This window comes from Aulonocara stuartgranti, assembly GCF_965226115.1.
Source record: "Aulonocara stuartgranti genome assembly, chromosome: 9".
Classification (NCBI taxonomy): domain Eukaryota; kingdom Metazoa; phylum Chordata; class Actinopteri; order Cichliformes; family Cichlidae; genus Aulonocara; species Aulonocara stuartgranti.
The window spans coordinates 23,012,923-23,028,407 of record NC_138960.1 but is presented as its reverse complement, the minus strand read 5'-3'; the positions used below and the strand labels follow the sequence as shown (position 1 = coordinate 23,028,407).

General features: G+C 40.5%; 1 protein-coding gene across 3 annotated transcripts in view; it reads right to left on the bottom strand.

The window, feature by feature from the left end:
• The window catches only part of ptprn2 (protein tyrosine phosphatase receptor type N2), a 147,665-nt gene that overhangs the window by 51,570 nt on the left and 80,610 nt on the right, over positions 1 to 15,485 (bottom strand). For all 3 annotated transcript variants that reach the window (XM_082546246.1, XM_082546247.1, XM_082546248.1), the window contains exon 11: positions 4,169 to 4,233. In XM_082546246.1, the coding sequence (XP_082402372.1) occupies positions 4,169 to 4,233 (65 nt within the window). The remainder of the gene's footprint in view (positions 1 to 4,168; positions 4,234 to 15,485) is intronic.

Here is a 15,485-nt window from a genome sequence, read left to right as displayed (position 1 = left end):
TCCTCAACTCCAAATGGATTGTTGTCTTTTAACACTAAATGTTTGAACACTATAACAATAATTTAAAGTTCCAGTCTATTGCTTAACTTGTATGATTAACTTGTAAGACTGTTTAATAGGGTTGCACGACTAGGTCCATATCTGACTAATGGTACTATTCAACCACACATTCAAAGAGATGTCGAAAATTTAAAAGAAAAAGACTGAAACTGAAACAACAACACAAACATGAATAATTTAAAATATTCAGCCGTGGCACAATAATCTATTTGTTAAGGAAAATTATAAATTAATTTAATAATAAAACTATCAAACCCATTCAAACTGATCAAAGAAGTTACATCGATGCTGCTGACTGGCCAAACTTGAACTCGAAATTACACATTCAGCTGTTAATGGTGACTATCCAAAGTATCATATAGTATTTTTCCTTTTTCTTTTCTTTTTCTTTTTTTTTTTTTACAGGAAGTCTGTCAGAAAATTCTCATGTAGCATTAATTATGGTTCAGGATATTGGAAGGAAAGCCTTCAAATCCATTGTGAGGGGTCATCATTACACATGACCTTTCTCTGAAATGAGTTTTGCCTCTGTGCCTTAGCACTTATTCATTTCATTAGAAATATATCGTGGTCTCTCAGACATCATACGATGATGGCATTCTCCCGCTGGGCGTCTAGACTGACACGAGAGGATACAACCTCTTAATATCTACTTATTAAATAAAAACAAAATGGAAAAACATGTAAAAACACAGGTGCAAATAAAGAGTCAGACATCTGAAGAGTATGCAGAAAAAAAGTGCAGAATTGAGCCCTAAACAGTGGTGAGAGGTTGTGTAAGGCCACTTCATTAATACACCCCTTTACTGTAAAAAACACATAAACAACACACACATCCTCGGCGCAGAGACTCCCTGTCTGCCATATGTGATTTACATTTAGTGGTTGAATAATCAGTTGACACGTAGCTCAGGGAATTCTCTGCTTAATGAGCACCTCTTCACATAAGCAGTTTGCCAGAGTTATTTGGAACATGAGACCGCTGTCAAAATGTCAATGAATCTCAATTTAACTACCAACTTAATCACATGGGGATCATCTAATGCAGGCAGGATGAATGTGGAGCTACGTCCTTGGTGCGTTTTCTTATAAACACTGGCACAAGTAGAACAGAAAACTGGGAAAACATGATTAGAACGTTTCACATGTCATTAGGCATTAATTGCGAATGATTGTTTTGAGAAATTTCTAATTAAGCAGGTATACTGGGGATATTAAACTTTATTTAAGAAAATGTTGATATGGAGCCCTGTGCTGCATTTTTTCTCAGCTCCTCTTTGGATGGGTGTTAATTATGTCAGCTGTCAGAACTGTTATTTCCTCGCAATTTTTAAAAAAATATTATTTTTTTCTTGATGAAAGCTTCTGCATACTCGTATCATATGATGCGAACTCTTTAATTGCGATTTACGTTTTTGATCAGATCCTAATTGACTGAGAAATACTTCTTACAGGGAACCCTTAAAAAATTAACTAATGCCTGACAAGCAGTAAGATTTAGTCATCGTTCGCTCAATTTTTCAAAAGACTGGAAGTTACTATTTTCAAGCCTTAGATTTGTATTTTGACCTTACATCTGGCAAGCAATCGCTTCTAAAAAACATTCTCAGCCTCCCTTTTATTCCCCTGCCTCTCCCTACTGGTACCAGTCATGCTGTGTCTACGGCTGTCAGCAAAAGCAACCCCTTTTCATGGTGTCTGGTCGCTGCCAGCTTTGGGTGTGACTCACCTCCTGCGCAGAGGAAGAAGATACGAGGAGGCGGGTGGTGATGGGGGGATGGATGGTCACACAGCTCTGTGTGCCTTCTAGGAACGATGATGTTAGCGGAGCCAGTACGTGGTACGATCTGTCGGGGTTTATTTTCTACACTTAGAGTAGTAAGAGTCTGAAAATAACGTGGATGTGTTCGCTCTGTATGGTTTCAGCGTGGCATGAATATAGACGGCGGAGTCGGTACGAGCTCGACCACATCAACCGTGAATTTTTTTCCACTTTGCTTCTTTTCTTCCTTTCAGTTTTTCACACATTTACAGGCTCATAAATTGCTGTGAGGAAACCTCTATTTGCCTGTTGGGTTTTCACGAGCGTGCATCTCCCACTCGGGAAACAGCTGTTAATAAGAAAGATACTCAGAAAAGAATACACTTGCATACACTGTGTAAGAAAACCAAGGTAATCATTTCCTGCCCCCCCCGCCTTCCTTGGTAAGCCAACTTCTATGCGATCTATAATGCAGTAGATATTGCTCGGCCTATTGATTGATGTCTCCTTCCTCCACTTTGACATTTGCTTATCCTCGTCCGCATCTACTGCTATTGACGTTCGCGCTATCTGGACATCTTCCTAAGCTGTTTTGTCATTTGTCACCTCTTAAATAAAAACGGAGGCGGGTGGGAGTTGTCAGTGATAAGACTTAATGATACCAACCGCTGTGATGGGTTTATACAAGCTGAAGGAAAGAATATCGTGGAGACGAGTGGTACCGCTTAATTTTCAGCTCTATACCTCTTATGGTTTCACGGAGCAATTTTACCCAGCCTGTTTCTATTTCTGTCACTAATAAGCAGACTAAAGACGACCCTCTTTGCAACCTCTAGCACACATTCACTCATAACTGTGGTCAATTTAGTGCAAATTTACTGAAAGCGGGCTTTCGGTTTAACACCTTTTCAACTAATGTATTTGAAGGGCCCACTCCACAGGCTCTCCTGTCAAAAGCTACTATTTTCCCCAACTTACCCTCAACTCTCCACTTCCAGGATGCAAACTGGTGAGATCAACACATCCACATTAGAGCATCACTGATAAAAAAAACCCCCAAAAACACCCTCTGAGTGAGTTTTCAGGATTTATACTTTGCCAAATCACGATTTGTAGTAAATGCTGTGCTTCCTTTACCTGAATTTCAAACAGTCTTGCGCTGATTTTCTCCCCATGAGGTGGAAGACAGATCCTTCCTTTCCTCCCTCCCTCTTTCCATCCTTCCCTCCCTCACCCTGGCTCCTGCGGAGAGGCTATTATTGCAGCTAATTATCTACAAATAGGCCCAATATGACAAACACAGCCCTGTACCAGTGCTAGCCGAGTGCAGGAATCAGTCTAAGTGAGAATAAGAATAAAAAGGAGGCGAGGAGAGGCGGACAATGAATAGGTCAAAAGTTACGGAGAAGAAAAAAAAAATAGCAAAAAAAATAATAAAAAAATGAATCAGACATAATTGAGATGAACATGATGAAGACACAATGTGGAATGAGATGAGAGAAATTGTGGTCCTAAAAAAGATATAAGTGGGAGGCAGATGGGCGAAGAAAGGCAGTGACACCAAAAGAGAGACAGCGCAGAGAGAGACTAACGCAGGAAAATGATCTTGTCTATACAGTGTGTTGTTGCCATTGGCAACTGTCCTGCTATGCACAGACCACATCCAGTTAACTCCCAGCATGCCTTATGATCAGGGCAGCTCAGGGGTCTGAGGCTGTCGGTCTCATTTTCATAGAGAAACTCATTTACCAGGCAAACATGGAGGGCTATGACACATCAATAGGTGCTTGATTAGATCCTTACCTTTGATACATATGAATATTTATCACTGTTGAGTAAATACACATTTGCTCTCCTTTCATCTGGATCATCCAGAGAGTCCTCCTGCTCTCCTCTTAATTTCTTCCAATGAATATGTCACAGGAGCTTCAGTGCTCCCTACAAAGTGACAGCACTCAAGATAATCTGGTTATTGTTGCTCAGAGACGTGATCAACACTCACTTTAAGTTTCATAAAATGCACTGGGGCTTTTGTCTTGGTTTTTTTTTTCCATGGTGACAACAGCTCTTAGAGACCTAAAGGAAATGAGTAAGGGGGCAATAATCACTGGAGCGGGCTCAAAAAGATGTGTTTGGAATTCGTTGCTGCAAAAGATTAGTGTTTGGCTGCACGACTGAAGCTGCAGGTGTGATACGGATGCCAAGACAAGTTGAAATCAGAGTTATTCCTGTTTGATGAGCCCCAGCACAGAGAAGGCACACAATCACTTAAGCACACCCACTCTCTCACTCTCTTTTTAAACACACATAGCTGGATAGCAGATATTTTTAGTGAGTTTTACTTACATCACTAACTCCAGCCTCCACTATCTTCAGGCCCGTCTCCTTCTCCAGCTGCTGCTTCTGTTGGACTGCATGGGGAGACAAAAGCAGAGGAGGTGTTGAATATGAGCAGTGGATGACAAAGTAGCAGATTTTTCAGTTCCTGCAGCAGAACAAGTGGACAGTGAAAGTGAGAATGATGCAATGGATGTATCAGGCTGAGTCAGATGTCAAACTGGTCATAGAAAATGTACAGCCCACACATAGAGCCAGACAATCTTCATCGAGAGCGAAGGGAAAACAATCTCTGGGGTAAGACAGCAGTAGCCAGCAGTCTATTGTGGTACTTTGGCAGGAATGAATTATTAGTAGGCCTTTAACAGGTAACAACAGGTTAGGGTTAGGTAAAAGGTACATTTCCACACCTGAACTTTGGGATACTTTCCACGGTCTTTGGATTTCACATGTAGCACAGAGCACCATAAAGTGCATTGCAAACTATTGCATTGATGAAATACTTGATGTGGTTTAACATTGAATACAGCATGCAGGATGCACAACACCTAGTTTCTAGTGCTAAATGTACTGGAGTATTGGCTGTATTGTTATACAGTAAATTTACATTTATTTATATAGTGTCAAGTCACAACAAGTCGCTGCAAGACACCTTTTACAGCAAGGTAAAAACACCCTGAGGAAAAAAAAAAACCAGCAATCAAGTGACCCTCTTACAATTGAGCACTTTGCGACAGTGGGAAGGAAAAACTCCCTTTTAACAGGAAGAAACCTCTGGCAGAACTAGGGTCAAGGAGGGACGGCCATCTGCTTGGGGGTGAAGGGAAAAGAAAAAGTAGACCATAAGAAGAAAGGACAAAACACAGAGTTAGGGCCTGGTCATTGCTCTAAATATAGCTTAAAGGTTTTACAGTTTTACTACTGATTCAATCACTGCTGCCATCTTGGATTGCTAACTTGGAGTTGGTGGGTCTGCTGTGTCTCACGGAGTAGGAAATCCGAGTTGAGGGAGCATGAGACTGGACTTGGACACAGTAATTGTATAAGCTAATACTAATAGTTCCAGCATGCTAACAGTGATGTGCAATGATATTTAAGATTAATACAAAATGTGAACAGACATCCTGTTTATAATGATAGCACTCACCATGCAATGCCTCATTTGATTACTTGGTCTGTAGAGCTGTTATCTGCTGTGAGTCTATGATTTTTGGGAGGATATGGCAGCATAATGTAGCTGAAAGGCTTATGCATATTGCATGCACTGCATAAAATGAAGCTGTGGCATGCATAATGTTCAATATCCTATTTTGGTGTGTATGTTAACCATAGATTGCATATAAAAGGCGGCACTTCTGGTTGTGCAAATCTGCATTGTTTTTAATGGCCACCAGGGGGCGACTCTTTAGATCAGAAAATTTGTTTGCATAGAAATCTGTGAGAAACTTTTTACTTGACATGTGATCTGTATAAATATTTTGGTCTTAATTGCTGGTTTCAGGTTTTCTTGCATGTTTACAAGAAAAATGTTGCGTGTGCATGTTTGAGGGCTACACTGTGTGAGAGCGAATGTGTCGTCAGGGTCAAAATACTCAAGACAGGAAAACACAAACTGACAGGTGATGTCACTGAGGCAGTCTGTTATTTACAGTCAGTGATGCTAACATTTGCTAATTGACGCACCTGTCGCACCATTTTTACACCACTGGGAAAACTCAGTGATGATGATGTAACATGGTAGACTAATGTGCCTGTGTTAATTCAGCTCCATATTATTGTGTGAAGTTGCACTGGGTTGGGAGTGGTTTTGTGTGTGTGTGTCACATTTTTGGTGAGCCAATGGCTGGAATGGGGTTGGACTAATTAGAGGCAGGTGTACTTGATTGCACTGATACACTGGTCTACTTATAGCCCACACTACAAACACTGCTGTGTCGTTTTGTCTCTCTGTGCAGGCCAGGGCCTATTATATGCCACAGCCTAAAGGCAGCAGAGTTGCAGAGGCTGGAGTGACCACTGGCTATATGCTTGCAGGGTGGTGGGTCTCCAAGGACAACTTCTAACCCTGTTAAAGGCAACACGTGGAGTGCAACTGGCCGTGTGGCACAGCGGGCTCTGGCCTTGGGACTGTGTGTTTTTATATGATTCATAAATGGGACACTGGACTGTTTTATCTTTTATCTCTTGATATTTTTTTGTCAATAAATTATCTTTTAGAATTTTATTGACTGTCATCTTTTTGCCCACGACTGAGACGGTTGGTCAGACCTAGAATCTTTCTTTGGGTGTGTTACAATGACGCCAGACGTTTTTATGTATGTTACGTTTTTATTAAGTTTTCAATGCATCCATAGTCACACTAGAGCTGAAGTCAACTCTGTAATTTTTGAGAAACCCCAAATATAAAAGTAAAAATATCAAGGCTATCAGTTTTATAATGGGGAAAAGTGATGAACAGCTAGCAAGGCTAAAACGATTGTACCGCTATCCTCAAACATATCATGCCAGACCTACTGAAGATTATCAGACAGCACATGAAGTGCTTGTGGATTCGCAGCACACAATAACTTGAGCTCCTGCCTTTGTTCTTCCAGTAATTAATACACCACCCGAGTTTGATCCTCAGATCTACTGATCTAATCAAATATGGCATGCTATTTCCAAAGCTTTGTTCGCCAAGGATATTCTCATGCAAATCAAACTAAAGTGAGGCAATCTTAAATATCCATCATCCAAGATCACACGTTCTGCCGACTTTTTCCCGCCTCCCTGTGCTTAACACCCCTTCCTCACTTTGATAGAAACATTTATATTGGAAAACAAAATCAAAGGGGACCTTAATAGATTATGCCAAATTATAGAGTGAAAGGGAAAATAGAGCATAATATTAATTGAGTTGGTTAGCATGTGAATGTGATTGGTAATGGGAGGGGGAAAGGAAAAAGAGTGCAGTTAAAGGGAGAAAGAGAGCAGGTCCTTTAAATCCCATTTCCCCAGATGAAGGCTATGCAAATGACCCTGAAGAGCTGAACCCCACCTCACACTCCAAATTTGGCAAGGGCCTGTTTAATTAGTATTTTAATCTATCCCAGTGATTCCACTCAGTCCACAATGTATGCAGAATTCTATCTAATTAAGGATGCTACTTTTAGGATAATCATCCATCTCCCTGGCTCTTCCTCTGTCGCCTTTTCACTGTCTGGTTATTAAGGATCCTGCAAACATTGATCATCCTATCATCTCATCAACATGGCAGCGAAGGGGGCATCTTATATTTTAGTTGTCAGCCGGGGTTTTCTGAAAGATGGCTAAAAAGGAGCATAAAGAAGGCCGAGAGAGAGCCGGAAAGGTCAAATATACATTCAAAGTCTCTGAAGAAGAGTGCCACATAAAAGAAGACAAAAAGGAGGGGAAGAAAATCTCCTGCCATTAGTGAGAGGAGAAAAGTCTTCAGCTGGCATGTCTCCAAGATGGAACTCATTTTCATTTCATGCTGCCACCCCTGTATTTAGTCACAGACATATTGGCTCTCCATAGATAGCGACAGTACCTGCTCAGTCCCGGTGCTGTTTAGAAGGGGGGTAATGAGCAAGGTAATTGGGCCCAGCTGGGTGAGGGCGTAGGTGGCGGAGGGAGGTGAAGCTGCTTAAAGGTCATGCAGCGTTTTGGTCCTAATGAGGACCAATCTGAGGGTCACAACACATCATGAGTCAAACTACGAAAGATTATCCAGGAATCAACACGTGTCACAGAGTCTGCAGCTCAAGGTTTGACTGACAAGCTGACATTAAGCGTCTTCCAATGAAACCAAAGAAGCCTGAAGGTCAGTATACTTGTGAATCAAAGCTAAAACCTCTCCAATCAACCTGAGGGGAAGGACAGTCCAACAACAGCCACTTTAAATATAAATACAATGTACTTGCCAAGCTAATTAGCTGGCACCTGGATGGATTTGGGCTGCAGAGAGAATCCAGCCAAGAGGTAGCTTGTTCTCTCGCCGACTGCACCGATAACAGCCAACCGGATCTCTTTCTGGTCACCCCTTATATTAACCTCCCACTGGAGCTCACTCTCTTTTTCTTTTTCTCAAAGATACACACACACACGCTGATTTTGTAGACTTCAAATTAGCCACCAAATAGTCCTGACAGACTGTGGAAAAGAGATGTCAGGTCTCATTTCAGAGAGCCTCCTCCAGCCATTTTAATAGACATTGTCTGAGTCTATTTAGTCAGATCTCTAATACTGAGATCTGATCCCTGCTGTGCATTTGATCTTTTTGGTTTCCAAGTCATATTAGCCAAATCATCTCATGTTCTGCAGTTTTCATATGTGTTTGAATGTGTTCCATTTTCAAGTGGCTTTGAGAGAAATTATGTACAAGGACAATAGTTTCAAGAGAAAATATTAAAAAGACTAGAAATACTGAAAAAAGACTGAAATACTGGCTGCAAACCTTGTTTTCTGCCTTTTTCTTCAAACTCTGGTCACCAAATGGAGTAGCGTAGGATTTTCAGTACTATTCATTAGTATTGCAATATACAACTCAACAAAAAATGAAAAATGAATTGCAAATTAGTGTACCAGTACTTCATATGCACTCAGTTATCCTAAAAAAAATCCTATCAAAGGGAGCCCAAGTCTTGTCATGCAGTCACTTGATGGTGGGAATTATGAAAGCAAGACACATCAAGATCAAGGCCCAAACTTTTGCCTTTTGCTGAAAATGGGGGGGGGGGTTAATAGCCTTCACCATGAAGGCATCCTGTGCTGGGAGAAGCTAGCTAATGCTAACAAGACTGAGCAAGGGAAGGAAACCAACTTGCTGCAAAAAAATGCTGTATCTGAGTCAGAGGCGTCAAGGCTGTGTGAAAATCTCAAAGAAGACAAAGAAAGAAAGCAAAACTGTATTACACTATAGTATTATAGTAAGTCCAGATGCTGCAAATGACCCGTGTTACAACTTCTGTTGTATTTAATTTAAGATCTGCATAGTGTGGGTAAGGTGGGTATGTGGTTGGTGCAGCCAGTGCACAGCTTACAGCTGATTGGCTTCATCCTGAGGTCTATCCGGTCTTTAAGTGATGAGGTGTTGAATCCTGCTCCCGACCCAAATTACTCTGCGCTTAATAAGGTTCTTGTGTTTTTAACATGTTTTAATGCTTTGTATCTTGTTCTATTTAATCTCAACAAGCCCCTAAAAACAGTCTGTGATCACTGTCGGTCTCTCTCCATTTTCATTGCCGCTATTCGTTTTAAAGCTCATTTTTAAAGCCTTAGGATGTAACTATCCGGTTGTTCAGTCTGACGTCACTAGCCGTGTCTGGGTCTAAACTCCGCTGCAGGTCCATTTATCAAACGATCACTATGGCATTACTGAGAGTTGAAAAACTGTCTAAAGTCTTTCATCTTTAATAAAATGATCAGCGTTCTGCTCTACCAGGTGTAACAATTGAGTTTAACATCCAGGCATCCATGAAAACGGAATTTATGACATTTAACGGAGTTAGAAGTTAGCAGGGAGTTAGCTCGCTAGCTTCTATCTAAATACAATATAGCATGTCCTGACTGCGGGGTTTTGGAAACAAATTAAAACGTACAGCTCTGTTATCACTTCCAGCATAAATGAAGACAGAAAACTAAACAGCAGTGACATTTGTAGGGTTACTGAAGTTGGGCTAGCTGGTATATAATGATGTGCTACGTGACCGCTAGCGACACAGCTATGTTAGCATAATATAAACAAGCTAACTTTTTCTCCACTCAATAAAAGTTAACGTGAGTGTTCTCGGTGGTCAGGAACAAATGTAATCGCCTGGCAGGATGCTGTAAAAGGACCAAACTTCAGCCAGGAGAACAACTGAGATAATCCATCCACAATATGAGGTTAGTCATTCATATACTGCTGCATGGGCTGGGCTGTAGTTACATCCTAAGGTTTTAAAAACTGAGCTTAAATAAATGATTAGTGGTAATAAAAGCCGAGGGAGGTCAACAGTGATCACTGACTGTTTTAGGAGCTTTTTGAGATTAAATAGAAGAAAATACATAACATTAAACATGTTAACAACACAAAAGCCATATTAAACGCAGACTACTTTAGGCCCGGAAGTAGGATTCGTCACATCATCACTTAACAATCGGATAGCCCAGCCTTGCAGCAGTATATTAATGACTAACCTCGTAGATGGATCATCTCAGTTGTTCTCCCGAATGAAGTTTGGTCCGTTTACAGCATCCCGACATGGGATTGCATTCGTCCCGAACCACTGAGTGGAAAAAAGTTAGCATTCTCCAGCTTCACTGTTTATATTATGCCAATAAAGCTGTGTAGCTAGCGATCATGTAGCACATCATTGTATACCAGCTAGTCCAACTTCAGTAACCCTACAGAAGTCACTGCTGTTTACTTTTCTGTCTTCATTTATGTTGGACGTGATAGCAGAGCTGTACGTTTTAATTTTTTCCAGAAATCTCTCAGTCAGAACATGGTATGTCATGTTTAGGTGAACCTAGCGAGCTAACTTCCTGCTAACTCTGTTAAATTTAATAAATTCTGTTTTAATGGATGCCTGGATGTTAAACTTAACTGTTACACCTGATAGAGGAGCTGATCATTTTATTACAGATGAAAGAATTTAGACAGTTTTTAACTCTCAGTAATGCTGCAGTGATCGTTTGACTTTGGGACCTGCAGCGGAGTTTGGGCCCAGACACGGCTAATGACGTCAGACTTAACGACCGAATAAGAAGCTAAACCAAAATGACTGCCACCTGCAGCAAAAGAGCATTCACTTCCCCATCTCTCAACCAGCCACACTGATGCTGATTTGTAACCTGCCACTGAAGGATTAAGTAGACCTGAACTGCCCTTCCTTTATTTTTGGAACAGTTTTCTCTTGTTTATGTTCACTTTTGTATTTTGGTTTGTTTCTATTAGTTAAGTTAGCTTAATTCATGTAGTGCTAATTTATATTTGTGCATCTCTAAGACTGCTGATGAATAAATACAGCTTTTATTGTATGTTAATAAGTTGCTTTTGTGGCTGCTTGGGGCTTGGGTAAATGGATGCTTTTCATGTTTTTGTCACGGCCCCCCTTGACAGGATGTAAGAGGCTGTCAAAAGTGCCTTCATCTGACAATACAACCCACAGAAGGACTGACGACATGTCAGATGACACTGTCTTGAAATTTTGTCTTGCCCTTTGATGTCCCTTTTTGCATATAATGCCTGAAAATCACCGATCTGTGTAGCAGCCTTAGCTACTACTCTACAACTGTAATGTGGGTACGGGAAAGCAAAGGAAATTTTTAATTTTTGCGAGGGAGTAAAAGAAGGAGGATAAAGGAAGCTTTCCCTGTAAGGTAATAATTTTTCAGTGCCCCACTGCTGAGTGGAAAACTCCACGCGCCATATGGAACATGAAATCCGATCACAGCTGCAGTTAATAACAACTGCAGGTTAGTTTGGCCGTTCTGTAAACTGAGACACCAGTTTTTCTGACATATTTGCTGTTCAAGAAGTGCTTTAAAAAATACATGAAGTGTATTTGAAATTGTTTTAGTCTCCACATGAGAAGGAACATTTTCTATTTTCAGCATTGTCCTTGTCCCTGTAAGTATAATAAATAAGAGAGAAGGCCGCAGTTAAAATACACAAAGGTCAAAACTGAAGATGTTTCGCTAGAAAACTTGACACAACACAATGGATTTCATATAACGTGTCAAATTTGCTGGATTGTGTGGAAAATCCATTGAAAATTAGAGTTGGTTGTAAAAGTACTCTAGGACACGTGCTTTGATTTAAACCCTCGTGTTAAAAATCGCACAGTTCAGCTAAGTAAATAGAAAGAGTGAAGAAATGCTCAAATTAAAGTTGCCAAGGACTTGTTAAAGAAAAGGAAAAGGCCAACTCAATCAAAAGAATTGGTTCATTTTCTCGAAAAGCACGCCGAAAGAAAGATATATATTAAGAAAAAAAAGAGGCAAGCAAACATTTACGCTTGATTTTATGTGACCTTTAAATCTTTAAATTGCTCCGTAGCACATGTGCTCGACAAAAATTATCCAGTGGCGAGATTTAATTTGATTAAAACGTTGCTTTTCTACACCATATGCTGAAAACTGGAGCAATTGTGCTTCCTCATCATAGATTCTAATAGCGATTCAGAAATGATTATCATGAAGTCATCAGAGCTTAAAGTCATGAATATACATATATATATTCATTTTCCTGATTTACGACAGGGTTGTTATTGTTAGAAGCAATATAAATTCAGCATCAGGAGACAAATCACCCACTGGAGGCTGTAAGTATTTTGTATTTCAACACAGCACAGCAGCCGGCACTGTCACATGATCGTTATGTTGCCTCTTTGGCCAAATGGGGGTATACAGTTGACAAAATGCATATTTCACTAGCCCCTGATTGATCTGTTAATATTGAATAACATCCACAGCCGTTCCATCTATCTAGCCGCCCCTCCTCCCTCCTCTGTTCCTCAGGTCGTCCATATTCACCACTTCCATCACTCCATCCGTCACTCCAACCAAACAAAATGAAAGTGTTTATTGCAGGGGAGGGCTGACGCTCACGCCTCTCCACAGCCGTTAGCCTTATCAGCAGGCAATCGCTCCGATATTAAAGCTGCCATTCCGCCCATCACTTTCCCCCCGCACATATGATGACTGTCTCTACCTATCAGAGGTAGAGACTGAAGAAAGGAGGAGAGGGGTGGGAGGGAGAGGGAGGGGAGATGCACCTGATCCCCCTGACAGATAAGATGCATGGCAACCCATTTTTCAGTCAAAAACCTGGGCGGAGAAACAAAAACAATAATATTCCTTCATAGCTCGGTGTACGACGAGCCGTGGCGCTGATTTCCGTGCGGCAGCATATTCATTACACGTATCATATGTAACATGCATGTGACCCCTTTACATCGGTACGCAGATGCTTATCAAAATGTAAATCAGCTCACGGATATTGCTGTTGCGTTTAGAAAGCTTATTTGTTCATCCTGTCTCTCGCGCTCTCTATTTTTCTTCTTTTTTTTTAACCTTCTGTGAAATTTATCAAAGGGAATATTGCGCAGGAGACACAAACATCCTGTAAATAACTGAATAAATACGAGTATTTGAGCGCAGGCACAATTTCTCTTTAGAGAAACCCACAGAGAAACTCTGCTCTGCCTTTCCTCGTTCGTGAGTGCCGATTGTTATTCTTCTCCTCGGCTTATAAAAAATCAAGACGCCAAATCAAAGCACCTGCACCTCTGAGGAAAGCTACAAATGAAAGAGAGGAACAAGGCAGGAGAAGAAAAGAGTGCGTCGATAAAAACAAGACACTTTAATGCCACCGCTGAGTGACATTACGAGCTAACAGATTAACTCACGAGCGTTACATCAAAACTAAAACACAGAAAATCAAAGCAAGTGTGCTGAAGATCGCACGGTCAAAAAACTGTAACGTAACACAGTAATCCCAGAGTAATTAAGTAAACGAAGTAGTTGACTTTTGCATTACTAAAAGCTGAATTAACATTACCAACTTCTAACTTTGCTCCACTTAAAAGTACGTCCAGAGTACATTTATTTTGTTGTGTGCATCCACTCTAGTCCGCACTTGTTTATTAACACTGTTGTAATTTTAACGTATTTTAATATAATTAAGTATAATTACTGACCTGCATCTGCCTAAAACTTGGGTCAGCAGCCTTCACTAACAAAAGAGCCATTTCTGACCTAAAGAATCTGAATGAAACCATCACTTCACATAGAAACAGAGTCTATTAAACATAAGTTAGCTGATCAACATTACTAATAGATGCAAAGAATAAAGATTTTAGTACATTGTTTGGAGCTTTAACTTTGCAATTTCATTACAATAATATGATTTTTTTGTGGAATTTAGAAAATCGTGGAACATAAATGTCTAAAACATTTTACTTTCCATTGCCTCAAAGCAACAAGCTCAAAGCTCGAACCCACTGGCCCACTTGGGCCCAAGTGTGACGTTAGATTGAATGAGTGGAAGAAAATGAATGAATGGATAGCATACAGTGGTCCCTCGTTTACTGAGGGAGTTACGTTCCAAAAATAACCCGCGATAGGTGAAATCCGCGAAGTAGCCAGCTGTATTTTTTTTTTTTAAATTATTTTAGATGTTTTAAGGCTGTAAAACTCCTCACTCTTCTCTAAACTCTCAAAGTTCAAACCTTCGTAGAAAAATAAGTCCAGTATTGTATAATGAAACCCGCGGTTGCCTTAGACCACAGGTGTCGAACTCCAGGCCTCGAGGGCCGGTGTCCTGCAGGTTTTAGATGTGTCCTTGAGCCAACACAGCTGATTTAAATGGCTAAATTACCTCCTCAAAATGTCTTGAAGTTCTCCAGAGGCCTGGTAATGAACTGATCACTTGATTCAGGTGTGTTGACCCAGGGTGATATCTAAAACCTGCAGGACACTGGCCCTCGAGGCCTGGAGTTCGACACCCCTGCCTTAGACGGTGCAAAACATTTCATTGACACTGTTGTGTTTGTTGGGGAGAAAACTTACAAACATACAGTGCAGCACTTCAGCGTGACGCTGCTACCGATCCAAGATTTATGTCAATTTGACAAGCGGAACGCATTCTGTACTGTACAGGAGACACGGCACGAGATTGATTGATTGACAGTGGTCTACAGGCAATCAGGATGCAGAACACAATGTGCTGAAAAAAAAAGAAAGAAAAAAAATGGAAAATTGCACCAAAGAAAATCAGCGAAACAGCGAGGCCGCGAAAGGTGAACTGCGTTATAGCGAGGGACCACTGTACCTTCAAAATTTGTACTGCCAGGAGAAAATATCTAAGAGCAAGTATAGTCTTACTTTGAAGCAGAGTAGCCATGAAGCTACGAAGGACACTTTGAGTCCTGCCTTTGTCTGGCTGAATCAAATTAAAAGGACCCCAATAGAAACATAACCAAAACATATAGCAACTGAGTAATGCCAGAGTTGAACTGATGTCCTTGATTTGCTGTCTGGTTGTGCTCTCTTTCATCCCCAGATGGATACTTTTTAGCAAATGGAGCATGAATCTAAATGTAGATTTACAGTGAATATGAACCGATATATACCATACACATTGTTATAGTTGGAAATAAAACAATGAACATGTAAATATTAAAAAACGAACTATTTTTCATCTTCAGATTTATATTTATTCTTTTTTTTATTTGGTTAAAGCCACGAGCAGCTAACTTTTATCTTTGCCGTAAAATGTTGTAATTCCTTCTTTTGTATAATCAAAAAAATAAACAATCAACTAAGTCTTGTAAAACTG